This window comes from Ursus arctos, unplaced genomic scaffold, assembly GCF_023065955.2.
Source record: "Ursus arctos isolate Adak ecotype North America unplaced genomic scaffold, UrsArc2.0 scaffold_22, whole genome shotgun sequence".
NCBI classification, from domain to species: domain Eukaryota; kingdom Metazoa; phylum Chordata; class Mammalia; order Carnivora; family Ursidae; genus Ursus; species Ursus arctos.
In genome coordinates this window covers 1,211,972-1,239,744 of record NW_026622897.1, presented here as the reverse complement: position 1 = coordinate 1,239,744, position 27,773 = coordinate 1,211,972, and the positions used below count along the sequence as shown (strand labels likewise).

At 38.0% G+C, this 27,773-nt stretch overlaps 1 protein-coding gene across 3 annotated transcripts; it reads left to right on the top strand.

The window, feature by feature from the left end:
• Window positions 1-36: 36 nt before the first annotated feature.
• DCUN1D5 (defective in cullin neddylation 1 domain containing 5) lies at window positions 37-27,773 on the top strand. 3 transcript variants are annotated; one of them, XM_026505888.4, is made up of 8 exons: window positions 37-444; window positions 2,457-2,548; window positions 7,245-7,315; window positions 7,730-7,821; window positions 20,487-20,595; window positions 20,680-20,784; window positions 22,607-22,709; window positions 24,419-27,773. In XM_026505888.4, the coding sequence occupies exons 1-8, from the start codon at window positions 359-361 to the stop codon at window positions 24,472-24,474; spliced, it is 714 nt and encodes a 237-aa protein (XP_026361673.1). In that variant the 5' UTR covers window positions 37-358; the 3' UTR covers window positions 24,475-27,773. The 3 variants fall into 3 exon arrangements, with proteins under 3 accessions (XP_026361673.1, XP_026361674.1, XP_044242641.1); XM_026505889.4 differs by lacking the exon at window positions 2,457-2,548 and having other exon boundaries at window positions 423-444; XM_044386706.3 differs by lacking the exons at window positions 37-444; window positions 2,457-2,548; window positions 7,730-7,821 and having other exon boundaries at window positions 7,239-7,315.

Sequence of the window (27,773 nt, the reverse complement as noted above, 5' to 3'; positions counted from 1 at the left end):
CCAGCGCCGCGCTGCGTCATTTCCGGCCCGGGGCGGTCCGCATCCGGGTCAAAGCCAGCCTCTCGCTCCCCGAGTGTGTGAGTAGTGGAGGTGCCGCGCTGTCCGCGTTCTCTCTTCCCGGTGCGAGCTAGCCGCAGTGTCCGCCGGCGAGCAGTGCCCTCGGCCGCGAGCAGAGGAGGACGGGGCGGAGATCCGGCTGCGGGCTGCGGCCGGGCTGGGCTGCTGTGCCGCGGGCTGGCGGCTCTGCTCCTCCTCTTGCTGCTGTGTCTGGGAGCCGGCTGCCAGCACTGAGGCGTCTCCGGCAGACAGCGACCCCCTGCCCCGGCTCCCCTGGCCGCCCTGCCGGGGAGGGCGGAAGATGCCGGTGAAGAAGAAGAGAAAATCCCCTGGGGTGGCAGCGGCCGTGGCGGAGGACGGAGGCCTCAAAAAGTGTAAAATCTCCAGGTATCGCCTCCCCCCCCTTCCGTCTCCCCTCCTTTGCTGGGCGCCCAGAGGAGCAGCAGGCGGGCCGGGGCTCCGGGGCTCGGGCTGGGGAGGCGAGCCCCCGCCGAGAAAGCCGGCTGCTGGGCGCAGGACTCCGCGAGGTTCTGCGTCCGCCTGCACCTCGTGCTCGGCGTGCGCGCCCCGGGAGGGGCTGCGGGAGTTGCCTCACCTTGGTCTCTGCGTGCCCGGGAGGGTGGGGAGACGGGACTGCGCACGGCAGCTGCGTCCTCGGCCCTTGCCCCTCGCCCCCTTCTCCCTGCATCCCCGCCCCAACTTTCGTCCAGACCTGCAAGTGAGTCCAGGTCCACAGAAGGGTCACTTCTAGAATCTCTTTGTAGCGTGCGAGGAAGGGTAATGTCGACCTGACAACTGCCAGGGCTAGGAAAGAAAGCTCCCTGTGCTGTAATTGGCCCCCAAATGGAGTCTTTGGAGGGGTCTCAGCCGGAAAATAACAGCAGTAAGCCCATTTTCTGGAAGGGTAGTGCCTCCACCTGCGCCAAGTCCCTACGTGCAGAGTTAGAAAGGCCCTGCCTGCGGTTTTGTTTTCTAGCATTCAAGATGCTGTTAGCTCTCGGTATAAATATTAATAAATTGGGACTTATTTTGCTCAGTATCCTCTTGGAGAAAAAGAAGATAGAGCAGAGCTGTAATTAGAGCTCTTTGATCCCACTGTAGCATGTCATGAGGGATCACAGCAACGTTGGGTGCTGCACAAAATCATTGCAATTTAGGTGCAAGAAGTGGCTCTTTTCTACATCTCGTTGGGTGTCTGACTGTATCACTGGTTGGCACTTGATGTAACAACTTCAGATGCTGCCATTAACCGAGGACTGTAGTCAGCGTTATAAACAGGTAATGACAGAGCTCCTTACAGAGAGAGCTGCTTCAAAAGCGAGGGAGCCAATTTACTTAGTCTGCATCTTCCCTTCTTGTTGACGGAATTTTTTACTTTATCACTAACGATATTTTGGGGCTATTATTGTGAAAGATGGTAAGGTTTTCTTATATCTCTTGGTAACTCAACACAAGAATGTGACAGCGCTGCTCCACCAGCTCATAAGTTTATTACTCTAACTTGTAGCCATCTTAAGTGCCTAACATATGAAAATTATTTAAATGAAGCACATTAAAATAGCCAAGCAGTCAGTTATTAAAACTCAGGTGATACTTTGCTCTATCAACTTAAAATGTTAAATATGGTACCCTTATTTATGACATTACTCAGTAGCTAGAGTTGTACCTTTTCTAGGTCATTGTGATGGTGTAACTATCTGAGCTCCTTGAAGTTCATTAAATCCTAAAGGCCATTTGTGAACTTCCCAACCTTTAATGATTTTGTGGAAGAGATAGGCTTTGGGATTAAATAGCTTTGGCCCAATTATTTGTACAATTATTATTTTCATATTTTCAGTTACCGTTATGTTTTTAATCTCTGGAATTTAATTATACTGTTGGGTCCTAAATCATCTTCTATCTTTAAATATCTAAGTTTGGCAGATGATAAATAAACAACTGTTAATTATGATTTTTTAAAAAATATTAAGTATCAAAATATAGTTTGTAAGATTTTGTTTTCAAACATGCATATTATACACAAATATAATTTCCATACAAGTCAGCAGAACAATCACTATAAATATTAATACTTTCCCAACTACTAGTCTTGTCTTGAGACCATTAGGTTGAACTTCCGTGTGGTCATTTGAAATCTGGGGAAATGATTTTAGTTGATATTTTTGGATTTTGATAGTGAGCAAAGTAGCATTTGGGTTTTGTTAGCAAGAAAATATGACGTATACACTACTGTTTCAAATTGCAAATACTAAACAACTCCAATTTTTTTCCTAAAACACCTGCTGTAAAAAAAAAAAAGTTCTTTGTTTACTTTGAATTGAAGTAGTTCATATTGAACTTAGCTTTTCACTGAAAGTTGAGACTTGATAAAATTCTTAGGCATTTGTGTGTTTTCTAAGCTATTGCAGATCCCAACCCCCTGCTAGACTAATAAGTGGAGAGGAACATTTTTCAAGCAAGAAGTGCCTGGCTTGGTTTTATGAGTATGCAGGTAATGAAATTAATATAAGAAGATATCAGTCACATGCTTTAACAATTTTTTGGTTCATTCATTTAACAAATCATTTATTTCAGGCCTGCTTTGTGTTAGTGCTGTGTCCTGGGATCAGGGTCAAGACTGAGGATTATGGGTAGACTAAGCATTTGGTGCCATGTCAGGATGATATTTTCAGTACATATTTCGTGAGGGGGTGAAACTCATTTACTATTGATACAGTTTGTAAACAGATACATTATTGGTTTATGTCCATTAACTAAAGTAGACTTAATATTCTGGAAAACACAAAGTATGTAACAAAACATTTTATGCTCTATATAGTTCCTACTTTTCTTTTCCATATTCTATTGAAAATTTTCTGAACCCAAACTGACATTTTCTGAAACTTTGGGGAGGCATAGTAAAAGATTTAAGATTCAGATCTGTCATTACACAACACATGTGCCCCTTAATCGTTGCTGTTCAGCCCTCTTCATTTCTACTAGAAATGTGGTAATAAATCAGAAAGTAAGCAGACTGATACTAATACAGTGTGCTAAATGCTGTATTAGGAAGATGTCCTGTGAGAGCTCAGAGGAGGAACATGTCACCTAGCCTTGGCAGTGTCAGGGAAGGGCTTCTGGAAGGAGCTAACTGAAGCTAAATCCTAAGTGCTGGAAGCCCTGATCTGGGGTAGAGCTGTAGCCTGGGGGTGAAAGTCAGAGCCAGGGAGGAGAGGTCACTGTTAAGCACACATATGAAAAAGAATACTTGTTTCCCATTTGTTACTAATTTTTTCATACGCACGTACGAAAACATTTTTTTTTTCTCAGAATAGTTTTGGTCTTTTGGAATTAATGGTTTTATAGATTCTCCCTCCTCCTTTTATACTATCATTCTCAGCGTTTTGAGGTATAAGTTTAGGCTGACTGTATGGGAAGTAAGACTATTGATGGGGGACAGCAACTTCACTGTTGAACCAGCTGAGGGATCCCCAAAGTATAATTTAAAAATTGTTTTGTAACAGAACAGATTCTTTCTAGACCAGAAAAACTGCTATTACTGGCATCCCAAGACAATGTCTAACCCAAATTAAATGAAGGGAATTCATTTCTTACTGACCTCCATTTAAATGTTGACCCATTATTCAAAATGCCAGTTTTACTGGAATTCATGTTATAGAATCAAAAGGTCACTTATAAAGAGATAGTATAATTTAGTCCATTTTTTTTTTCTTTCGTGCTTATTTGTATTTCCTCTCCTTGGGACTTTCATGGGTAGCATAATATTCTATTTAGCTCAACATTTATTTCCTATACTAACATTTTTGTAGTAGCCAGCATAATTGCTGTCTTTATTTCAAAAATCATACTTAATTATATAATGTTTCCTTACAGTCATTCTGTTAACTAGGAAGTGTTATCCCTTTTTATAGATGAAAAAACTGAGGTTTAGGTTGAGTAATTCGCCCAAGATCATACAGTGACAAGAGCCCGGATTCAAAGTTTGGTCATTTTGATTGTAGAGCCTATGCTTTTAATTACTACTATCTTATAGTTTCTTTATTTAAGTACATACACAGCAACTAATTTTCCTTATACAAAAAAAATATTAGTAAATGTACTTGAGGGTAATTTACATTACGTCATTTATTGAATGATTCATTCAGTAAATATTTATTGAGCATTTGCTGTGTGTCAGGCACTGGTAAGCGCCAGGGATATCGTAGTGAACAAGTTAGACAAGATCCCTGCCCTCGAGGAACTTGCCTTCTAATGGGGAAGACAGACAATAAATAGGTAAGTAGGCAAGACAATTATAGTGAGTGGAGCATTATAAAAGTAAAAATATGGCAAGGTGTAGGGATGGAAAGTAGAAAGTTTGGATGGACTGTCAAGTCGGGTGATTAGGGAAGGCCTCTCTAGACGTTACTTTGGGCAGAGACCTAACTGACAAGGAAAAACCAGTCATTTACCAAATGAACAGTCACTGTTCATTTGTAGTAGTCATTGTGACTACTGAGAATAATACATGTAAAGCACTTAGCGCAGCACCTGGAATGTAATCAGAACTCAGTAAATGTAAGCTCTTATTAACACAGCAATAGCATTACGGCATTAGATTTTCTCATTGTGGATTTTGACCGTTCTGTCCCAGGATTAACAGGATAGCTCCTGTGTAGCTCACGTTGAACGTGCTGTGTCATTCATGGAGCACAGTATTTTCCCTGAGCATCTGCGATGGCTGGCATGGTTTTAGATTCTGCAGATATCGCTGCGAACAGTTTATGGTTATGAAAAAAAGAAAATTGATTTTTTTTCTTTTAAAACATATTTTACCACTGATTCTGTTAATATGATACCGTAGGTGATGTGTGTTAAGCCTGATGGTTTTGCTCTTTCACAAGACCTCTCATCTTGAGTGATACGTACATTAGCAAGGACTCAGTAATACAGGGGTCCTATTACTGAACAAAAGTGTGGAATGTGAAAAGGCACTTTTAAAATCTTACAAAGAACTGAAAAAACAGGATAGAATTGCTAACTTATATTAAAGTTCTACCAGCTGGTAGAGTGAACTAAATCATTCGCATAGCTTCTTAGATTGAATGGAAACTTCTTTTTGCCTGAAAGAGTTAAAGTCAGCTGCAGAGTAGATATATTGGAAGAGTATATTTCAATAAGTAGAACTAACATTATGCAGTCCGGGAAAAGAACATTGGTATTGACCTTGTTTTAGAGTTAGATTTGTAATTACTTGCCTTGCTTTGGGAAGCTCACTTAACATTTACAGAAAGGTCTTGTGTATGTCTTGTATATCTCCCTGTAACAAAATTTAGCTTGATTCTCATCAAATGTTAACCACTAACTAGTCCTGCAGTTTCTAGGGAGGCTGTATTTTGTGATAGTAACTGATAGTTCTCGACACAACTCTTCAGCTCTCTCTTTTGATTACTAATGATGGCAGCTTTGAGGGCAAGTCAGTTTTCTTTTTCGTAGGAAAAATTTATAATACATTTTTTGTCATGGCTTGAAGAAAAACTTTGTTTTCTTCCATTAAATTTTTTATCTAATTTTTACTTTCAACCAAACCACATATAGGGATACATATTCAGTTATATTTTAAACAGCTTTATTGTATATGCTTTTAAAATTACATAATTAACACGTTCTCGTAAAAAAATCCTCCAAATATATATTAGGAAGTGAAAGTATCCTGTAATTACCACCCCTCTCACCTTTAACACCTCACTGCATAAATAACTGCAGTACTTATTTAAACCAGAAAATTAAATAAGGGTTTTGGTTTCAGACCATGTTTTAATGTCCTCTTAGCAGCCTGGATCTCATCTGAAGCAGCAAGAATATATTGGCCCACGTGCTAGATGGCTCTACTCTTCTGTGAAGAGAAAACCATAGGGCGTTGGCTTCATTTTGTATTTGTGAACTAATGATGATGGTGCACAATGACACCACCATCGAGTAGCCATGGTCTAGTCCATGATTAATAAAGCTGCAGGATTTTTATAAGTCCTTACGAAAGGAAAACAAGGGGGTTTTTTTGGCCATACATAGTCGGAAATTTTTTTTCTTGGTGATGAGAACTTTTAAGATCTACTCTCAGCAACCTTCAATATTGTATTAACTGTAGTCATGATGCTGTACATTACATCTCAGAACTTACATACTTTAGAACTAGAGGTTTGTACCTTTTGTGTGTGTCCCCCCCCCCCCCCCCGACCAATCCCTGCCTCTGCCAGCCATCAATCTGTTCTCTGTATTTATGAGTTTGGGGTTTTTTTGCTTGTTTGTTTGTAGATTCCACATATAAGTTACATCATATGTTATCCGTCCCTCTCCGACTTACTTCACTTCACATAATGCTTTCTGGGTCCATCCATGTTGTAACAGATTTGTGGTAATCTTAGAGAGTTACAAAAGAGACCTGGCAATGATGTAATTACTATCTTTTCGAATCTGATAACATAAAGAAATAGGAAAATTGATGTATTGATTTATATTTAGTGCTACTAAGGGAGAAAAATAAGAAACAAATTAAGTATCATTAATTCTTGGACAAGTGGTAGATATAAGCTAATTGAGGGATTAAACTTTTGTTTCTATATTAAGGTGGCATAATTAATGCTTTGCTGTCTATTTTAGAGCCAAGATGATAAGGGAAGTAGTAATTTTCCTAAGTTATTGTTTTCAAAATATGTGTATCTTTTTAAAGTATTAAATTTTATTTGGTTGTATTTCAAAAGGGTAATAAATGACCTTATGTTTTAGTAAGAAAACAGGTATTCTCTGATTACTGTCTTGAATTGTGTTCTGGTCCTACACATTCTAGTAAAATTTATGCTTCTTTACATTTACGCATTGCCAAAAATTTTCTTCAGGGAAGGCTGTCAGTAAATGTTTTTTTTTAATGGATAGGTTCAAGTTACTGTACAAATGACTGATACTAATGCCACTTCATCTTTTTCCCTTACTTTCATTTTGTAATGTGTTTAAAGATTATTTCAGAAATTTTACATTTTAAATCATGTAGCAAATATTTATATTTTATCAAAAATCTGTCAAAATTCAAATTTTGTTATTTACAAAAAATGTTACGGTGTATTCATAGATGCGTTTAGTACAATGGCTTATGTTTTATGTTGGTATTAAATTATAACAATAAAATATGTAAATTATTTTTGTCTTTGAAGGTCCTGATGAAGTTGTAGGGCCAGAAGGAATGGAAAAATTTTGTGAAGACATTGGTGTTGAACCTGAAAATGTATGTTTTATTTCTAATTAGAATGGAATACAAATGGGGTATAGCATATTTATAAATTTCTAAAATTTGGGACACTTTAATCTTATATGAGGATTTTGTTTCTTCATGTTTAATACTGTAGATTGTCATTTTTGTATTTTTAATCAATTTTAGTTGGGCACGTGTTCTCTTTCTTGGTACAAATATCATTTGTAATAGAGTGAGAGAGAGTCTACCTTCAGAAACTGTTAGAACTTTTTACTTTTAAAAAATTGGCCCATCTAAATTTCTTTGGAGTTAATAATTCCAGAGGTTGTTCTCTTTTAATAGTTGAAGGATGGAAATAGTTGTATAAAAATGCTCTCCGTGATAAATATAGACATGATTATCTCTGTGCTGACTTTTCCCCTATCCTTTATGTTCTGTTCTTTCCAGATTATTATGTTAGTTTTAGCGTGGAAATTGGAGGCTGAAAGCATGGGATTTTTTACCAAGGAAGAATGGTTAAAGGGGATGACTTCATTACAGTAAGACATTTTTTTAAAAAACAAATTTGATGGCCTATTTGAAGATCTTAATTGATATTTTGTGCTTCATAATTTTTAGGAGTAAGGTTTTACCTTAAAGTAATCAAATTGGTTTGATCTGTATCAATCAGTTAGAGATTGACAAAATTTATATTGTGGTCTTGACAAAATGAAAGTTACCCCATTTTTCATATTCTCTGAGAACCTCAGTACAGTCTAATTAAAATCACTGGCTCTTGGTGGGTGTATTGGAGGTCTGTGATCAGAGTTATTTACACACAGATTGTTTGAGCGATAAGGGATTTCCTTCTCTGAATATAGAGTTCTGCTTGGAAGGAGTTGGTTCTTGGGGCAGTCTAAGCAGTCCTAAGCAATTTTATGCTTGATTTTGAAAACATATTTGAAGATAGAGTTACATAGCAGTTCTATTATTTCTTTTTTGCCAAATTAATCTTACAAAGAAGAAAAGTAGAAAGGTTGTGAGGCTCCCTTGCAGCCCCTAGCCACGTTCCAGTTACACTCTCAGATGCTGCCTTCCAGCTCTTTCTTGAGGTTTCAGAATTGTTTCTGTATAAAAATGATGTGATTTTGACTTTCCAGAGTAAAGTGTGCTTAGTTTCAGAATCAGTAATTATGTGTTATTTTTAAATTATGCCATGTTCCTAATGTTCATGCAGGATGTTACTAATTACTAACATTCTAAAATAGAGGAAGCATTAATTTATAATACTTTTGAGCCAAAAACTGGGGGTTAATTAGCCATGTGGTTTCCTGTTGTGGTTATGCTTTTATTGACACATTTAACTATTCTTTACTACTTGTTTGCATGTCCTTAAATATCAGAATACCTGTCATTTTTTTTAAGTGTATCTGTTCAAAAGGAACTTGAATTTTTATATTTGAATTTTCAGCATGTAATACTTTGTAATTATCCTTTTTAACCAGCATTAACATGTAGATATTTCTTACTTATTTAGGTAAAAAACTTTGCTTATATGAGCCAAACCATAATTTCTAGAATAGAACGTAAAATCAACCCTGTCATTTCAATTACTTATAGGTGAGATAAGGAGTCAGACTCAGAGAGGTGAACAAAACGTTTGCCAAGGTTTATGTAGCTATTTAGTGGCTCAGCTAGGACCTAGAATTTAAATTTCCAGATTACCAGTCTAGCATACTATACTTCCTGTTGCATTATCTGTCTGCATATATGTTAGCATTCTTCATAAAATAAAGGGCCATTATTAACGTCTTGAATCGTACTATTTACAACCAGGCTTGAATTCTGTTATTAATGTAGGTGTCATAGCATACTAAATTAAAATGATGTTGACTCTGAAATTCTTTGGAAATATCCAACCTTCAATTAACTTTTTGGAGAAAGATAAAATACACAGACAAGTATACAAAGAATATAAACTAGTTTTCATATAGTTTTTTCTGTTTTATTGAAATTTATATGAGTTGTAACGTGGCTTATTGATTGTAAGACATTTTATTTGGCACTATAAATGCTTTTTGTAATGCTTCTGCCGAATTTTTGTATATTGCTTTTTTGAATATCCCAGCTAACAAGTGTTTGTGTATTTTTAAACCAAAAAGTTTCTCATTATTTGTTTTTGCATAACTTGACATAATATAAAGAGCCTTTGTATTGTATAACAGAAATGTGTAAACACAAAGCAGTTCTAATAATTAGAATAATTAGCATATGGCTTTGGGTACAAGAACAGAAATTGACTTAACCCTTGAACATATTTTTTATTAGCACATCTTTTCTATAGGAAGTTCACAAGCTACACAACATAAAAGCAGTTATTGAACACTTAAAATTGACCCCGAAGTTTCTGTTTCACTCGTTTACTATCCCCTGCCCCTCTGCTTTACTCTATGCTGTAAAGCCTTGCTGCTCAAATTAGGCGAGCACTCTTGACTGGGAAAATAGTGGTTTTTTCCCCCACAGTCTAGATTGCTATGTGAAGTACAAAGTATCTCTTATCAGTTAGCTAAGTCGGACTACTCCCTGAGTTTTCTTGTAAAAAACTTGCAAAGACTGCAGTAGTTTAGAATTTAAAGGAGGAGAGATGAAAGCATGTATAGAAGTCTTAATTTTTGATTTTGTAGTTGCCTGGTATACTTGGTTTTGTTTAATACATATAGTCATAAAATGTAAAACTTCACAGACTCCATTCCCTTCTTAGATTTTTCATATCTCTAGGATTTGATTTAACCTGGGCATAGTTATTTGATGGTCCCTGAATTGTCTTAATGTAGTTCTCATTTATTTCAGATTAATTCATTTTAACCCTTAGAAAACTTTAGTGGGGCTCTGCTAAGGAGTAGAAACAGCCTGGTAGTTAAAACATATAGACAATGCTCAAGAAAAGTAGACTGTCACAACCGTGATTAATTAAGATCTGTAGTTGTGTAGAATACTTCCGTACACTCATTTATTTTAAGGCTATTTCTTCATACAAACTTTTTGTATATGATCTGCTTTTCTGTTTTGTGCGGAAGAATTTGTGGGGGTGAGTTTGTGTATAATTAGACTAGAATGGCCATTTTGTAGGTTTCAGAGGATGCGGTTGCCACATCCTTTCTAGGGATTTTACTCTCATTTCCATCGTTGTTCAGTAACTGCCAGGTTGCCCCTCAGATGGGATTTGATCTGTAGACACGTACAGTGAACACCTGTGCTCTGCTGGATGCCGTGCCGCTTACCTGTGGCCACGGTGAGGCAGAAGGCTGGCTCTGCCCTCTGCTGACCATGCTGAGAGGGTGGGCAGTGCCCTGTGATGCTGTCACCTGACCCCCAGGTGGAACGTGAGGGGCGCTCGAGTGTGGAAGCACAGCTGCTAATGAGATTCATTGAGGCTGAGTGGACAGGAAAATCTGTAGATGTGGATCGTTTGAACTGGGCCTTGAAGCATGATGAGGATTTTGATGCTTAAGGATATAGGAAATGTTACTTCTGAAGAGAAATATGAGCAGAGCCTTGGGAGAGGAAAACGTGTGTGTGAAGGAAGTGGTCTGGTTGGTTCTAATCCAAAGGTACATAAGGAAAATTGACAGACTAGGTTTGAATTCCAGATAGTGGGGATAATAGCTACATTATGGAGAGCCTAGGCTAACATGTGGACAGAGCTTAAATCCTATGTTCCAGGCAGTAAAAACTATCAGATAGCAGACACTTTGCGAGAGAGCAGTTATTCTAATGTCTGATGGTCGTAGACTCTTGGGAGAGCCTTATGAAAACTGCAGACCTCATCCCCATTACAACGCACCTGCGCTGCTAAGCACAACACATTCCATGCGGATCTTCCTCTTCCTTGCATCCGTGGATGCGGGATTCCAAGGGTGCTCAGTGGCTGGAGTGGAGAACTTTTCTCGCGTGTGCTAGCTGACGGTGGGTGGTATTGGAGCAAGGGTGGAATACCATGTTGGTGGAGAAAACGGTCAGCATGGAGCTCTGAAAAGACTGTACTTGATTATGATCATGAGAAGATGAGGTAGGAAGATAGGACCTGCCCAGACTGGCAGCAGGTACGCTGCCTGTGGCTACGTTACAGGTTGTACACCCTCCACTGTCTGTAGTGAGCCCCGGACCGTGAAGATTGAAGGCAGTGAGCTGGCTTGACTGGATTTAGGTGAGAGAGGAATGGGGAGCATTTATCCGACTTTTTGGTGGGGATGGAAGAGTGAGGTGGACAGGGTGCTGTGGTGTGTGTGCTGTGTGACTGTCATTCATTTAGCATTTGCGGCCCAACTACTAATTGCCATTAGCATTCTTCCCCTCTGCTCTCCCTGACAATTTCAAATGCCCCTCTCCACATCTTCAAGTATCCCCAGGGATGTACCATTTTGTTTTGGTCAGTAGACCTTATTAGGAGAAAGTTCTAGATGCAGAACTTGGTAGGTAAGATTCTTCTGTTGTATATCAGCATGTCACAGCATATTTATTGGGACTTCTCTAATTAAGGAAGAGAATCTCACGTAGATCTAATACATAAATGGTTATTTCTTCTCATTTTCGAGGTCTTTAAAGAAGCAGAAATTTAAAAGCCTCCCTTGCTAATCAAATATTTAGCAATACTTGGGAAATTAATGTGCAGGTCCTAATGTTGGAATTTAAACTCGTTTCTACTCTAACCACGGTGGCCTTGGGGAATGGTACCCTATGGTGCCAGTGTCCCTAAAGTCTGTGGGGTTTTATTTGATTGTGTACTAGTGAAGTATGCATTTCTTTTTACTTCAATGGAAATGTCCTTTCTAAACTTGCCAAGTTATGAGCTATGGGCATTATAACCTCTGAGTCTGTTTGGGCTAGGTTAACTGTAAGAGTTGTAGTGTTAGTGATTGCTTGGGTATGCTCACCGGGTTTGCTGGGTCCCTTCACAGTCTTTATGATATGGGTACTAAACGTGGAAGTTTGTTCTCTTGTGTCTTCCACTCTTCTTTTCGTTGTTCTGTTTGATTCTCTCTCTGCTCGGGATTGAGGTAGACCATCAGGAATGGTCTGCGGTAGTTTGGACAGAGGCAGCAGGGTGCAGGTGACTTTTAAGCCATTTGCCTCAGAAGGAGCATCTCAGGCTAAGAGCTTTTGTAATCACGTAAGTCGGGTGTTCTTCTGTAACCTCACGGTTGTCGGTCACTGCTCCTGACGTGTTATGAGGAGCCACGTAGTTGCAGTGGCAGAAGTCGGAATTACAGCTGGTCTCTCTGACTGGAAACTTGGTTCTTCACCTTCTGTCTTCAGCTTATTGAGATCATACCCTAAATAATATCGTTGCTCTGTGTACCTGTGGAATGTAAAAATATTCGGAAAAGATTGTGATTTCTTGGATTCTTACCAACTTGGTAACTTGTAAGTCACCACTTACACACTTTATGATTTTATCAGAACTACAGTTTCCCACTAACCTTTCCCCAGGTAGGGATTTTGAAACTTTTTGTAATTAAATACATACGTAGTTTGTGGCTTCTTTTTGGTATTCATACTTCTGTTTAACAAATAATTTTGGAATGCTTCTATATGCCAGGCCCTGAAGAATGATTTCAAACTCTGGTGGCAGTGAGAGGAGGAACCTGTGAACGTAGGGAAGCATCCTCTATCGTATTTGCCTTCCTGAGTCTCAAGTGTATTAAGATTCTGAATGAGATTTTGTGTGAAAATGTGAATCACATCACTAAAATATATATGAAAAGCACTTCCTCAGAAAGCTACAAAGGTTTGAAAGATGAGGCCTCTACTTAAGATAGGTATACAAGGAAGGTAGTGCTCCTTAAAATGTAGCACCCCGGAACATTGTCACCTGATCACTCTGGGGATGCTGAGGACATCCAGATTTTCAAACAACATTGCAGGAGCATGTGTAATCTAAGAATTAGTTTCTTTTGTACATCCCTCTCGTAGAAGTTAACTAAATTTTCAGTGCCATTAAAGCTTTATTTTTCACATAATGAAGAATTTTTGTGCTGATAAAAGCCACTTAATGAAATAGTAAGTAATACACTTTTAATAAATAGTAAGAATACGCTTTTCTTGTTTTCTGCATGAAATATATCATACACTCATTCATACATAGGAACTAGGCCCCAGACAAATTGGACAATTAACTTATCCAAATTTCGATTTCTTTTTCTGGCCATATGACAGACTAAATGTGCAAAGAAACCATTTATCATGTAAAACACTTAAATGCTGGATAAAATATAAAAGCATGTTTTAAAAAGCATGCCTGTACTTGACTGTAAATCAAGCAAGATAATTAGAGACCAGAAATGACAAGAGCTGGTGATACCTTAGGGATCTGTAGAGCTGGCATTTACCTTAAGGTTACCTACCTATTCTTAGTCACCTAGGCTCTGGCCATTAACCTGTGGTGCATATTGCAAATGGGAGACAAAATTGCAAGGCCTGAGTAGGGAGGGAATCAGAACTCTCATATGAAGTCACTGATATCACACCTACCCAGTAGATAGAGATGTGATTGCCTGGGCTTGCGTCTACATCCAGAGAAGGGCTTATCCCCGAGAGAATTCTTATCAAAAATTCTTCATCGTGCAGATGAAAGCTGGAATTCATTATTTGTATGACAAGCCAAAAATCTATTTTACAAATGTCCCAGGTAAGTAGTAGTCTTGTATGTATAGTGGAAGTGATTCTTCTGTATAAGAATACATTTTAAGCAGAAGCCTCAATTTCTGCAGAAGAAGATTCAGTTTTCATTAATTAACAATCAAAAAGCACTTAGCATATTGAGAAACAGATCTTAAACTTAAGAATCACAACTCTTTAAGGCTAGTATTTTGTAATTTCAGCATAAAATGAATACATTAAATATATTTAAAGAAAAAAGAATGGTGTCAAATGATCAGATTTCATATGTGTAATTATATCTCCATAAGTGAAAAATACTCAAGATTTAATACTCAATGGATGAGTTACAAAGAGGTGGATGTAGATAATGTAGGAATCGGTGACTTGTAATATCTGAGGAAAATAGGAAAGAGGCTAAGGGACATAGTGGATAAATTTTTTTTCACTGTGAGTTTTCTGTGTGTTTTAGATAGAAGTCCTTCATTGAATATGTGGTCTGCAGATATTTTCTCCCACTCTGTAGCTTGTGTTTTCATCCTCTTACAAGGATTTGGACAGAGCAGAAGTTTTTAATTTTGACGAAGTTCAGTTGATCAGTTTTTCCTTTTATGAATTGTGCTTTTGGTGTCAAATCCAAGAATTCTTTTCCTAAGTCCTGAGAATTTTATCATATGTTTTTTTCTGGAAGGGTTTATATTTTTATATTTTACTTTTAAATCAGTGATGCATTTTGAGTTCATTTTTTTAAAAGATAGGGGTTTTGGTTTGTTCTTTGCCTACAGAACTCCACTTGCTCCACATTTCCATTTGTTGAGAAAGGTCTTTCCTCTCTTAAATGGCTCTTGCACCTTTGTCCTGTATCAGTTGGACGTACTTGTGTGTGGGTCTGTCTCTGGGTTCTCTGCTCTCTTGATCTGTGTCTTAACCTTTGGGCAGCACCACACAGCCTAGATGACAGCTGCTATGCACTAAGTCTGGAATCACGTGACTGACTGATTTCCCCCCCCCCCCCCGGCTTTTTTTTTTTTAAAGATTTTATTTATTTGTTTAAGAGAGAGAGAGCGCACAGGCAGAGGGAGGGTCAGACAGAGGGAGAGAGAGAATCTCAATCAGACTCCCCACTGAGTGCAGAGCTCAACGTTAGGCTTGATCCCAGGACCCTGAGATGATTGATCTTTTTTCAAAATTGTTTTAGCTCTTCCAATTCCTTTGCTTTTCCCAAAATTTGAGAATGATCTTCCTTTTACCTACAAAAAAATCTTACTGTGAGTTTGGTTAAACTGCATAATGAATATGGGGAGAATTGACATCTGTACTATTTGGGTCTTCGAGTACATGCAAGAGAGAGATGTCTCTTTTTGGTGTTTAATTTCTTTCATCATTTGTGTATAGTTTTCAGCATACAAATTCTGTATGTTTTGTTAGAATTACGTGTAAATGTTTCAGTTTTTATTTTCAGCCACTCTAAATAGCATTGTATTTTTAATTCCAGCATCCATATACTCATTACTAATACAATTGATTTTTGTGTGGTTGTCTTGCATCCTGTGACCGTGCAGAACTCACTCTAAGTTTTTGTGCATGTGTGTCTTCCTTGGGTTGTCTACATCGTCATGTCATATGATTATAACATAAAATAGGGAAATGGGGACCGTTTTATTTCCTTTCCAGTCTTGGATGTCTTTTATTTCTTTTCCTTGACTTATTGCATTGGCTGGAACTTCTACCACGGTGCTGAATAAGCCTGGTGAGAGTGGCCATCCCTTCCTGCCTCGCCATCTCGGGACTGCATTCAGTCTCTTACTATAAAAAGTACGTCAGCTATAGGTTGTTGCTCTTTATCAGGCTGAGGGAGTTCTCCTCTTCATGTTTTCTTGTGATTTTCACATGAATGCGCATGAACTATTTTAAATGCTTTTTCTGCATTAAATTGTCTAATCACGTAGCTTTTCTTTTTTTTGACTGTTAATGTTGTGATTACATTGATTGGTTTTTGAATATTGAGTCAGTTTACATACCTAGAGTGAATCCCACTTGGTTATGGTGTGTAATTGTTTTTATATACTGCTGAATTCTTTTCGTTAGTATTTTGTTAGGGATTTATGAGAGATACTGGTCTGTTATTTTCTTTTACTTATTTATTTCTTGGGGCATAATTGACATAACATTGTTTCGGGTGTATAACATAATGTATTCAATATATGCGTGTTTTGGGAAATGATCACCACAGTAAGTCTAGTTAACATCCATCATCATATACAGTTAAAATTTTTTTCTTGTGATTTTTTTTCTTTTTTTTATACTGCCTTTAATTGGTTTTGATGTCAAGGTGAATCTGGCTTTATTAAAGGAATTGGAGAGTTTTTCCTTACATTTTATTTTTTGGAAGGTATAGTATAGAATTGGTCTTTAGAGATTGATAGCGTTTTCCAGTGAAATCTACATTAGCTGGTATTAATAAAGCTACCCCTCCTTTCTTTTGGCTAATGTTTCCATGATGTGTCACTTTTCATTCTCTTACTTTCAATTTGTCCCTGTTATATTTGAAATCTGTTTCTTCTAGATAGCATATCATTGGGTCATTTTGGTTTTGTGGGTCTTTTTGATCCACTCTTTCAATCTGTCTTTTAATTGGTACATTTAGACCATTTACATTTGATATAATTATTGAGACATTAAGGTTTAAGTATGCCCTGTATTTTACAGTTCAAAAATTTCCATTTGGTTCTTTTTTATGTTACATTTCTTTTCTTAGACTTTGTTTCTTTGCTGAGACTTGCTATCTTTTCATTTGTTTTACTTCGTCTATAATTGCTTATTGAAGCAGTTTCATAATAGCTGCTTTAAAATCCGCATCAAATCATTTTAAACATTTCTTGTCATTTCAGTATTTGCACATATTGGCTCTTTTTACATTCTGCCTGACATCTTGGTTGTTGCTATGACAAGTGCTTTTTTTATTGGAACCTGAAAATACTGTTATGAAACTCCGGATCTTATTTAAACCTTCTATTTTAGCTACCTTTCTCTAACCAGCACCTCCGCGGGAGGAGGGCATTCCTCATTGCTGTTGGCAGGCGTGAGAGGTCCACACCCCCCGAGGTGGCCGCTGACACTACCCTGGGGCACTGCTCCTTACGGCCTGCTGGAGTGGAAGTTCATGCTCTTCTGTGGTTTCCACTGATAGTGCGGGAGGTGAAAGGGAGGGCCTTCCCACGTCCTGCTGAGGGTGGACGGTTGAGGTCCTCATCCAGTCTTTGCTGATGGAGGTGGGCGTGGAGCCAGTTTTTTCTGTGGTGGTTGAATAGAGAAGAGTGTTTTTTCTAAAAGTTTTTTTTCTTGCTCGGCTGCTTGAGTTTTGCAGGAGGGAGAGCAGGTTCTTGTTGGTTTTTTCGTTTTTGTCATTGGCATTCTGGTCTCTGACTGCTTCATCTCCAGGTCTGGGGTAGACAAGGCAAAAGAAAACCCAGGAAACTCACCACTGTGTTCTTCCTCAGAGTCTTTCAGATTCTTCCTTATGTTTGTTTTTTAGCTAATGTACAGGGCTTTTAGTTGAATTAGCAGGAGACATAGGGAAAAAATACATTTACTTCATCTTCCTGAAAGCAAAAGTTATTTGTTTAATAAAAAAAAAAAAAAAAGCGAGCCTTCTGTCCCCTTCCATCCCACACTAGTTAAGTGTCACTTTTCCTCTGCTTCCTTTTAGAACCAAATTTTCTGGCAGCATTTGTCTATACAGTTGACCCCTGAACAATGGGGGAATTTTTATTGAGACCTGGACATTTTGCGTATTATGTTATAAAACTTTGGATCTTATGTAAATATTCTGTTTTAGCTAGCTGTCTCCAACACCACCTTTCAGTCTTCTTTTAAAACTGGTGAGACTCTTACCCTTCCAGTTCTCTGAAACCATCTTGTTGAGCCAATTTACAAGTGGATTATCAGCAGTAATGTCCATCAGAACTATGGCTGAAGCTAAAATTGTACTTAGAGAACATCTGTAGCCTTAATTGTTATATTAAAAGAGAAAGAAACCTTCAATCCAAATGAACTAATCTAATTTTTTATAATAATTTTTTATTATATTATATTAGTCACCATACAGTACACCCCTAGTTTCTGATATAAAGTTCCATGATTCATTACTTATGTATAACACCTAGTGCACCATGCAATACGTGCCCTGCTTAATACCCATCACCGGCCTATCCTGTTCCCCCACCCCCTCCCCTCTGAAGCCCGCAGTTTGTTTCCCAGAGTCCATAGTCTCTCATGGTTCATTCCCCCTTCTGTTCACCCCCCCTTCATTCTTCCCTTCCTTCTCTTACTGATCTTCCTACTTCTTATGTTCCATAAATGAGTGAAACCATATGATAATTGTCCTTCTCTGCTTGACTTCTTTCGCTTAGCATAATCTCCTCCAGTCCCATCCATGTTGCAGCAAATGTTGAGAAATCGTTCTTTTTGATGGCTGAGTAATACTCCATTGTATGTATGGACCACATCTTCTTAATCCATTCATCTGTTGAAGGGAATCTCGGCTCCTTCCACAATTGAGCTATTGTGGACAATGCTGCTATGAACATTGGGGTGCATATGGCCCTTCTCTTCACTACATCTGTATCTTTGGGGTAAATCTAATTTAAGAAGTTAGAGAAAGGATCAACCTGAAGAAAAAGAGATATAAAGATGTTCAGACATTAGTAAAAGAGAAAGCAAAGCTGCAATTGACAAAATTAGGGAATTCTGGCAAGATTAAGAAAAACAAAAAAGCAAAAATAAATAGTAATGCATATTAGGAAATGTTACAAATTTAATCATCTTTAAATAAAATTATATGTGAAATAAATTATCAAAAAACGATGTCAGTGATCTGTTGATTCAAAAAGAAGCAGAAAATCTGAATGATCCTATAACCATTAAAAATGGTGATTGAGTAGTTAAAAATTCCTTCCCTCGTGAAAAGACCCAGGTGGTTTTTCAGCTGATTTTGGACAAATGCTAATTCTAGTATTCAGTAAACTTTTTCAGAAAACAGAAAAAAAGATGGGGCGCCTGGGTGGCACAGCGGTTAAGCGTCTACCTTCGGCTCAGGGCGTGATCCCGGCGATCTGGGATCGAGCCCCACATCAGGCTCTTCTGCTATGAGCCTGCTTCTTCCTCTCCCACTCCCCCTGCTTGTGTTCCCTCTCTCGCTGCCTGTCTCTATCTCTGTCAAATAAATAAATAAAATCTTTAAAAAAAAAAAAAAAAAGAAAACAGAAAAAAAGGGTAATAATTGTCATTTAGTTTTTCTGAGGCTTACGCTATGAGCTTGTTATCAAAATTAGTAAAGAATATGAAAGAATGAAATTGACAAGCTTGTCTCTTAAAAAAATCTAGCAATGTATGAAACCGGTAACATTTCCTAGTTTGGCTTTATTCCAGGAATGCAAGGTTTGATCAATGTTAGACATGCATCCAAAATATTTACATCTTAATAAAATTAGGAGTCACGTGTCACATTTTTGACTTAGAATAGTGAGGGTCTTCATTAAATCTGAGAATGCTAGATGTCTGCTCCATGATGAGTACTGAAACTCAGTTTGGGTGGGAGACTGTGGGTCACAGGAGATGGCACACTGATTTAATGCAGGGGAGGCCGATGATCTGTCAGTGGTGGCACAATGTGAGTTCTGTGTCGGGCAGTGATATTTTATGAAACTGTTGGAGGGAGCACCTTTCGGGTAGAGTGGAGGCAGTACCATGTGCCAGAGCATAGCTGTGACCCTTGGGAAGGGTCGGTGAGCTACGGCTAGAGCCCGACAGGAGGTGAGAGCGTCGTGCACCGTTGGCAAAAGCGTCGTCCATTGCTTTTCGCTGAGCAGCCCAGTGAGTCAGGACGCCAGTGGAGATCTGTGAGGGTTCTGTTTGCCCTTTTAGGTTTCACGTCTGATCCTTAGAAATAACATGGGTAACTTGTTTGCACTCTTCTGCATATCTACCTTATTTGAGGTCAGGTGCTGCCACTATTTACCTTGATTGTTGTCACTAACAATGTAGCAATCTGAGTTTATGACAGAAGCACTAATATAGTGTGTTCATTTTCTCTGTGTTATATCCCAGACTTCTAAACCACTCATGGCTAATCTCCACCAAGCTGGTACCTGAGAACTTTCCAGTGAAATACGTGACAGAGGCCTGATTCATGACCCTTGTTCTGCCATCTTTTTAACCTCACACGTGATGAGGTTAAAGCACATTTTAATATACCTCTTCTTAAGAGATATTTGTGATTTTACTGGAGTTTTTGATTGAGTTGTATTTTTTTAAAGGAAAGTCATTGAACTGAACTTTCACTCATTGCCAGGTTTTCTCTTTTTTCTTTTTCTTTTTTTAAATTCCATTGGTACATAGAAGGCAACAAGTTTGTTAGTAACTCTACATTTGTGAATCAGAATTTTAAACCTAGGTTAATTTCATAAATGCACTCACTTTTCTCTTAATACATTTTCTTCTGACCCCCTAAAGATGCTTTTATTTAATTTTCTGGATTATATAATGTATATGGCTTTTTTAATTTAAGGTGTGACTGCACAGAAAAGTTACAGAACAAATTTGACTTTTTGCGCTCACAGTTGAATGATATTTCTTCGTTTAAGAATATCTACAGATATGCCTTTGATTTTGCAAGGGTAGGTGGAATTTCCATGTTTTGTAATTTTAACATTTTTCTAATCTTGAAACCACACTCAGGAGAATTTTTCCTTATGTTTTAGGATAAAGATCAGAGAAGCCTTGATATCGATACCGCTAAGTCTATGCTAGCTCTTCTGCTTGGAAGGACATGGCCATTGTTTTCAGTATTTTACCAGTACCTGGAGGTATGTATGTTCTTATTAAGGTTTGAAAATATTAATCTGGTTAATATTAAATTTTAATATTTATTTTAAAGTTTAATCTGATCGAAAATATACCTTTGAGGAAAAACAAATAGATTTTTAAATATTGTGCTTTAAAAAAAATCTGCTTAAGTAATAAAGTTTCTGTTAAAGTGTATACATATATATTGTTATTTATAGACACAAGTTCATGTTCATTAATACTTTCTGTACATGAGATACTTGGATTCCAGCCCTGCATCTCTCCCATAAAAAAAGTAACCTTCAAGAAATACATTTTAGCAAAGACGTTCTTCATGCAGAATTCGTTTCTTGGGCTCTTGGCAGAAGAGAGTTGATGCTCGTATACAGATGTCGAGCTTCTGAATCAGGTTTCTTTAATACAAGATCTTAGGCTGAGATCTACATAACGGAACTGGTTGTAGTGATAATAAAACTTTACTTTTCACTTAGGTTCAGTCTAGATAATTAGAATTAAAATATTTTATGTCCACAAATATGAGAATGGCTATAATCCTATATTTCAGCGTGCTGAGTTAAGAATGTATGCTGAATTCATGGAGAAAATATTCTTTTAGAAGGTTTAACATAGCACCCACCGCTGGCAGTCGTTCTGAGATACTGCTTTCTTTGGTTTTCTGTTTTTGTGCCTTCTCAGTTTTAGGCTTTTTTAGTATGGCTCTCACCATTTCTTAAGGATAGATGACTTTTCTTTTTGCTTTGAAAATGATTTCTCGTAAAGCTGATTATCATAGCAAATTCCTCGGAGTAATTTTGTTTAAAGCTTCTCATAAAAAGCAATGATAGGGGGATGCCTGGGTGGCTTCGTCTGTAAAGCATCTGCCTTCGGCTCACGTCATGACCCCGGAGCCCCGTATCGGGCTCCCTGCTCAGTGGGGGGCATGCTTCTCCCTCTCCCTCTGCCCCTGCTTGTGCCCTGTCTCTCTCTCTCTGACAAATAAATAAATAAAATCTTTAAAAAAGAAAGAAAGAAAAGCAACGATATGGAGAGGACTTAAATGAGTAGGTTTTGTGTACACTCAAATCTTTAAGTCTAGTAAAGTGGGTGTAATGAAAGCTAGTAAAGTAGATGTTTTTGATGGATGTTACCAATCTTCCTCCTATTACTAGTTTTGGGCAAAAATAAATAGAACTGAATGTTAAAATATTCACCTGTAAAGGGAGCTGAGAGAACTAAATATTTTCAGTGCTTGTTATGTGGAGGGTGTTCAACCTACAGTGTTTCTTTAAATTTTTATAACACTGTTTTGATTTCTTTTATCCCTCTTCAGCAAATGAAGAAATGGTCTTTGTTGTTAAATAATGCTCCCAGGGTCACCCAAGTACGTGGAGGAGTGGAGTTTGAACCCACGCCAGTGCGCTCTGCACTGCCTCCAACAATGCCAACTTCAAAATATGGCTGAACATTAAACGTCAGTGAAGAAGTGGTGTTCTGGGAGGCAGCATGAAGGGACGCAGTGTGTGCGGGATGGGTTGTCGATCCTGAGCGCAGGGGTGGTTCCACAGGTGTATACATAGGTAGACATCGAGTTTTACCTCACTCTTAGTGTCTTCGATGCTCCTGTTACTTCTCTAAAATGAAGGAAAGATAAAGGAAAACGTAACTGGGATAATGTTAACATGTAAATGTCCCTGAGACTTTCCTTAGAAGCACAGCTAATTTAAAGAGGAAGAAATGTTTTAAGAAAGACCAAATCACAAAAAAATGTTATAACTAGATTTACCGAAGTCAAGTCCTAATAAATAATGCTTGTATTCAAAATATTTATATCATTTTCTACAGCAATCAAAGTATCGTGTTATGAACAAAGATCAGTGGTACAATGTGTTAGAGTTCAGCAGAACTGTCCATGCCGATCTTAGTAACTATGATGAAGACGGTGCTTGTAAGTATGCTACAGTGTTTTCCTATGAAAATAAAATTCTTAAAAGTCTCAGATAAGAATGTACTTTCGTGTAGCATTGCCATAAAGGATTTAAACTTCCCGGCAGGAACTTTCACTATTGAATCAGGTGGAAAGTGTGGGGGCGGCAGGTGCAGAATGTAGACCAAGAGCTTAGATTGAACGGATATTATGAAATCCATGCTGCAGGGGCACCTGGGAAGCTCAGTGAGTGGAGCACCCGACTCCTGATTTCGGCTCAGGTCATGATCTTGGGGTCATGGGATCAAGCCCCCACATTGGGCTTCATGTTCAGCAGTGAGTCTGCTTGAGATTCTCTCTCCTTCTGTCCCTCCCCCTGCTCACATGCTCACTTACACATGTGCTCTCTCTCACTCTAAAATAAATAAAATCTCTTAAAAATATATATATAATCTTTCAGTCACTTCAGTTATCAGTCAGTATTCTTCAGTGGAAAGGGCAGAATGCCTTAAAACAGATCTTTGAAGTAATGATAAGTTAGGTAAGCCACATCCTCTAAAATGGTAAAAGGTTTTCAGTTTCCACCACCAGTTTGGTTACATGCGTTATTATATACATGTACGTGGTTACATGGTAAGATACATTCCTATAAATGTCAGTTGAACTGTGGACTTATTTAAAAAAGGAGTAACTTTATTTCCCCCTATATATATATTGTGACCTCTCTCTACAGAATGGTATAACATTTAACAGTCTTTTTAGAAGCAATACGTTGAAGCAGTAAGCCAGAAGCCTAAGGACTATATGTGGCCTGCAGATGTGTATTATTTGTGTGTGTTTTGAGTCAACCTTTAAATTAAGAGTTTTTGCATAAAAAGAAAGCTTCTAGATTTGTTCGAAAAATCAGAAAATATGACAAAATTGTACCTGGAATTAGTGACTGAAGCCGAGTAGTAGCTCCCGTTGGACTCACTTCCCGCTTTGCTGGCCTGCAGTTTATGCCAACAGCTAGCTTGCTTTTCAGCTGCTGTTTATTATCGAGCTTGCCTGCTGCTTGTCTTAGAGTAAAGAGGTATGTCTGTGAAATCAAGAGAAAAAGACCACCAGAACGTGTGTGCTTTAAGAAAAAGAGAGCAAGCACATTCGTTTCTGGAGTGAGTTTTCCTCTATTTAAAAAGAGAGAACAGTGAGCTCATTTAAACTGCCTACCTGGCCTCTGTCAGGAAATGAGTTTGGACCCCCCACTTTATACTAATGCCTTTTATAGAACAGTTCTCAGGTTGGGTATTGATTAGGCACCTGCTGCGTGTTTAGACTCATACTAGGTCCTGTTACCGGCCACCCTTTCAACAAGCTTACACACTTCTTGGTGAGGGAACCTGGAAATACTGCATTAAACATTTTGCATATTCCTTAATAATAACAGAATGCTGTGAACATGTAGAAAAAAGGAGTGGTTAGTCTTGACTTGGTTATTGGAGAGTTCTTTGAACACTTGAACCTTGTGAATGAACTTGCAGCAAATATCCATTGTGGGAAGTCCCTTCTGTCCAAAAAGAAAAGGCTAGGGAAGCAAGTACCAGTGAGTCCAGCAGCAGGACGGGGAGCAAAACCTCTGTGACCCCAGAGGGCCCGTCCTCAGCACTGGCACAGAGCTCATGGACAGTGTGTTCTGTAGTTGGAGGGATGAGTTCACTGAATCCTAACAAAAATTGCTTCTTTATTTCTAGGGCCTGTTCTTCTTGATGAATTTGTTGAGTGGCAAAAAATCCGTCAAACATCATAGCAAGAACTAATGTGAAGAAAATGCAAACCTTTTGGCGCCCACGTGTATACAGGCTGAAGGGACGACGAAAAAATCCAAAGGGTGCATTTTCATTCATATGAAAGACTTCTCATAGTACTTTGTTTTCCTTTTTTTTAAAGGAAGTTTTCTTGTTACATGTGATGGGCATTGAGCCACACCTCTTCTGAGACTGAATATTGAAACTTTTGTTTTGAGTTATGTTTATAACATTTATTTCAGAACAATAAAGATTCAGATTTGTGACAAAGGCCTTAAAGTGAAGATGTCCCTTGAGTGTCAGAGTGGTATTTATTTTTGTACATTTTAATTCTTGAATTTTAAAGGATGTTTCTCGCCATGGATTTGGAATTTTAAAGATTTTAAACAGTATTTGGCAACATAGTCCACTGATGGTATGGCTCATTATAACCATCTGTGAACAATTAGCAAGAATATTGGCCTTGGCTTCTGGGATAATGATGTTCTGATACAACTAATAAAAAACATTTCTGGATATTGGGAGTTCTCTGGCTCTCAGCTCAGGTTTCTGTGAAACCAGATTTGCAAATGCTTTATCTGAAAATTTGAGAATTGGAACGATTATGTCCCGGTATTTTGCTTCCAAACCGTTAAATAGTATTGTCAGTAAGCGTTCATCAGCATTGCATGTGTATTCTTAATATGACTTTCCAGTTTTCTGTATTGTGTGTTACAGAGTTCCTTTTCTGTTTGAAAGAGCAAGGTTCCTGTATTAACGGTCTCAAACTTAGGCTGATGAGAGAATCGAGAGCAATATTGAAGTTGTGTGATCGTCACTGTTGTCATTACTAGTGGCATGTATATGATATCTTTGTCATTTTGTGATACGGAGAGTTTTCTTGAGGGACCTTTTTTGGTCTTAAAAGAAAACCTTTAGCTCTGATGTTGTGGATTGAGTTAAGATACATATAGGAAGAGAAGATAATAAAATAAGGAGTCTTGAGAGAGCTCTGTGTATAATGGTGCACAACTCAAGGATACCATTAATATGGGTACAATCACAGTATTGCTAATTATCACAATTTTCTAAATGTCTAAAGTATCTTGAGGAAAGGACAGTCTTGTCTAAGTCATGTAAGAGGCATCTTTTGGACGAGGAACAGGGCTGTTTGAATATTGCTTTTCAAACCATCCAGTATCCCATTCACAGTCCAGCTGCGACCTTAGTAGCATTGCTAATCTCAGTGTATGAGTGGAAGGAAGTTAATAGATTATTTTTCCACAATAAGGACATTTCTATTGGGGTTTAAGGTAAAGGTTGATTTTTGAATGGTGAATTTTTTTAATGAGTGACTTTCAGTATTGACTGCATAAGGGAAAATAGCATTTTAAATATTTTTATGGTTTATTTGGTTAATGAGTTGGGAGAAAGTGATTACTGTTTTACTTGCCTTTTAATGAAATCACTTTGTACAACTTTGTAAAACACTGATATAACATTGCAAAAACTTGTCTTTTCTAAATGTCTAATCAATAAGGATAATTTTCCTAAGATGCGCCTTCTCGGTATTAGAATCGCTGAATTATTAGAACTGAGCATTTACTGACAGTGCTGTGATTCAACAACATGAATAATGTTTTAGTATCAAATTTATTATAAGTAAAGCGTTTAGATTTGTAAACATTTGAGTCTTTATAATTTAATTGACTCTTCCCTCCAGGGCACAGCTTCTAAACTTGAAGAATGTCGCCCACTTCTGTTTAACTTCAAAAGCTATAATTTAAGTGAAATCTTACAAGTTGTCAGTTTATAGCCTGAAGTAATATATTTTCTTGTCATCTTCATTATTTAAGTACAATAAGGAACACTCAGAACTTATAGATGACTTTAAAAAAATAAAATAAAGGAAACTATTTGTACTTATCCAGAGTACATTTAGACTTTTGGAATCTGAAAATGAAAATGAAACTTTTTTTCCTTCAAGTCGACAGCCCAGTCCTGCCTGGGCCACACTTGCTTTACTCTGTCACCTTCTAGTTCTCTCATCACCTTAGAGTCGTGACATTTGCTTACTTTGGAGGCAGATTTCCCCTCCGTAATTCATCAGTCAGGATGTGGGCTTCTTTCTTACCTTTCATCTGTTAATTTATATTTGAACACCTTTAATTTATTGGGAAAATTATGAGAGGTTAAGTGGTGTAAGCAAATAGGACAGTAGTAAGGAGCCTACAGTGTATTACGAAAGTCTAACTGCCGAGGCTCTTTTCATTAGTTAGCTTCCAGTGCCTTCCTGGGAATCCTGATGTACAATTTTCTGAGTTATTTTCTTTGTAGAGGATGAAATACTGGTGCTTTATAGTTGGGGACGACATGCTTCTAGAATAGCGCACATACCAGTGTAACACTACCAGAAGGAAGCGGAGCCGGGTGTGGATCCTCAGCTGTTCGAAGATGCAGAGCATGTTCCCTGACCCCTGGGAGCCGGTACTTTGTGACAAGGCCTGGTTTCTGCAGGAAATTGCCAGGGATTCGGGTCACACAGTGTTGTCTCTAAACAGCTACCACAGTTTTGCCTGAATGAGAGAGAAGAAATGATGTTTTGTCATGTGCTGATCTGCATTACAGTGTCTTCTGTGGTCTAATGACTTCTTGTTTTTTAAAATGCTTCCAGTAAAATTCTTGATGGAATACATTTTTGACAGTAGTAGTATTTCTATGTGTAATGCACAGGTTTTGTTGATTTGGTTTTTACTCTGTTTGAAGTCCTCTAGATGAGTGTTTCTCAAACTAGAAGTGAGAGCCTTCTGTGGTTTGTGAGACTGACCCTGGGGACTGTTTCTGTTACAACAAATGCCTTTACATCTAGAAAACCAAACATTTATCTTTAACAATATTGAGGGCCATCACTTTGTGCAGGGACGGGAGGAGAAAGAGAGGAGAATTAAAGGCATACAGGTTATGTAGAATAACTTAGATTCTGAACACAAGAAGTGTATTTGTGGTGAAACATTTCACTTTGAACTGAGTGTTCCTTCAAAAAAGCATGTCCTTTCTGTCTAATTGCTCATGTGAATTTATGAATGGATTTACTGGAATATATTTTGTGGTCACCTTGAGAAGCATATCATAAGAATGCTGATTTAATTTGTTTTACTGCTTTCTTGAAGAAGTGTGCTTAAAACTGTGATAATTCATAGTCTGATAAAGTTTTCTTTGGGCTTTGAAGGCTCTTGTTGCCTGAAGTTTTGTGGCATGTCTTGTATGTTTATCAGATAACTGAAGTGTCAAATAAATTAGGGATATTAATACAGAATTTAAA

Excerpts from the sequence above, each read along its gene's own strand:
- DCUN1D5 (XM_026505888.4), top strand. The coding sequence starts at position 359 with ATGCCGGTGAAGAAGAAGAGAAAATCCCCTGGGGTGGCAGCGGCCGTG. Across the intron at positions 20,596-20,679 it reads ATGCCTTTGATTTTGCAAGG|GATAAAGATCAGAGAAGCCT; the intron begins GTAGGTGGAATT and ends CTTATGTTTTAG. Across the intron at positions 20,785-22,606 it reads TATTTTACCAGTACCTGGAG|CAATCAAAGTATCGTGTTAT; the intron begins GTATGTATGTTC and ends CATTTTCTACAG.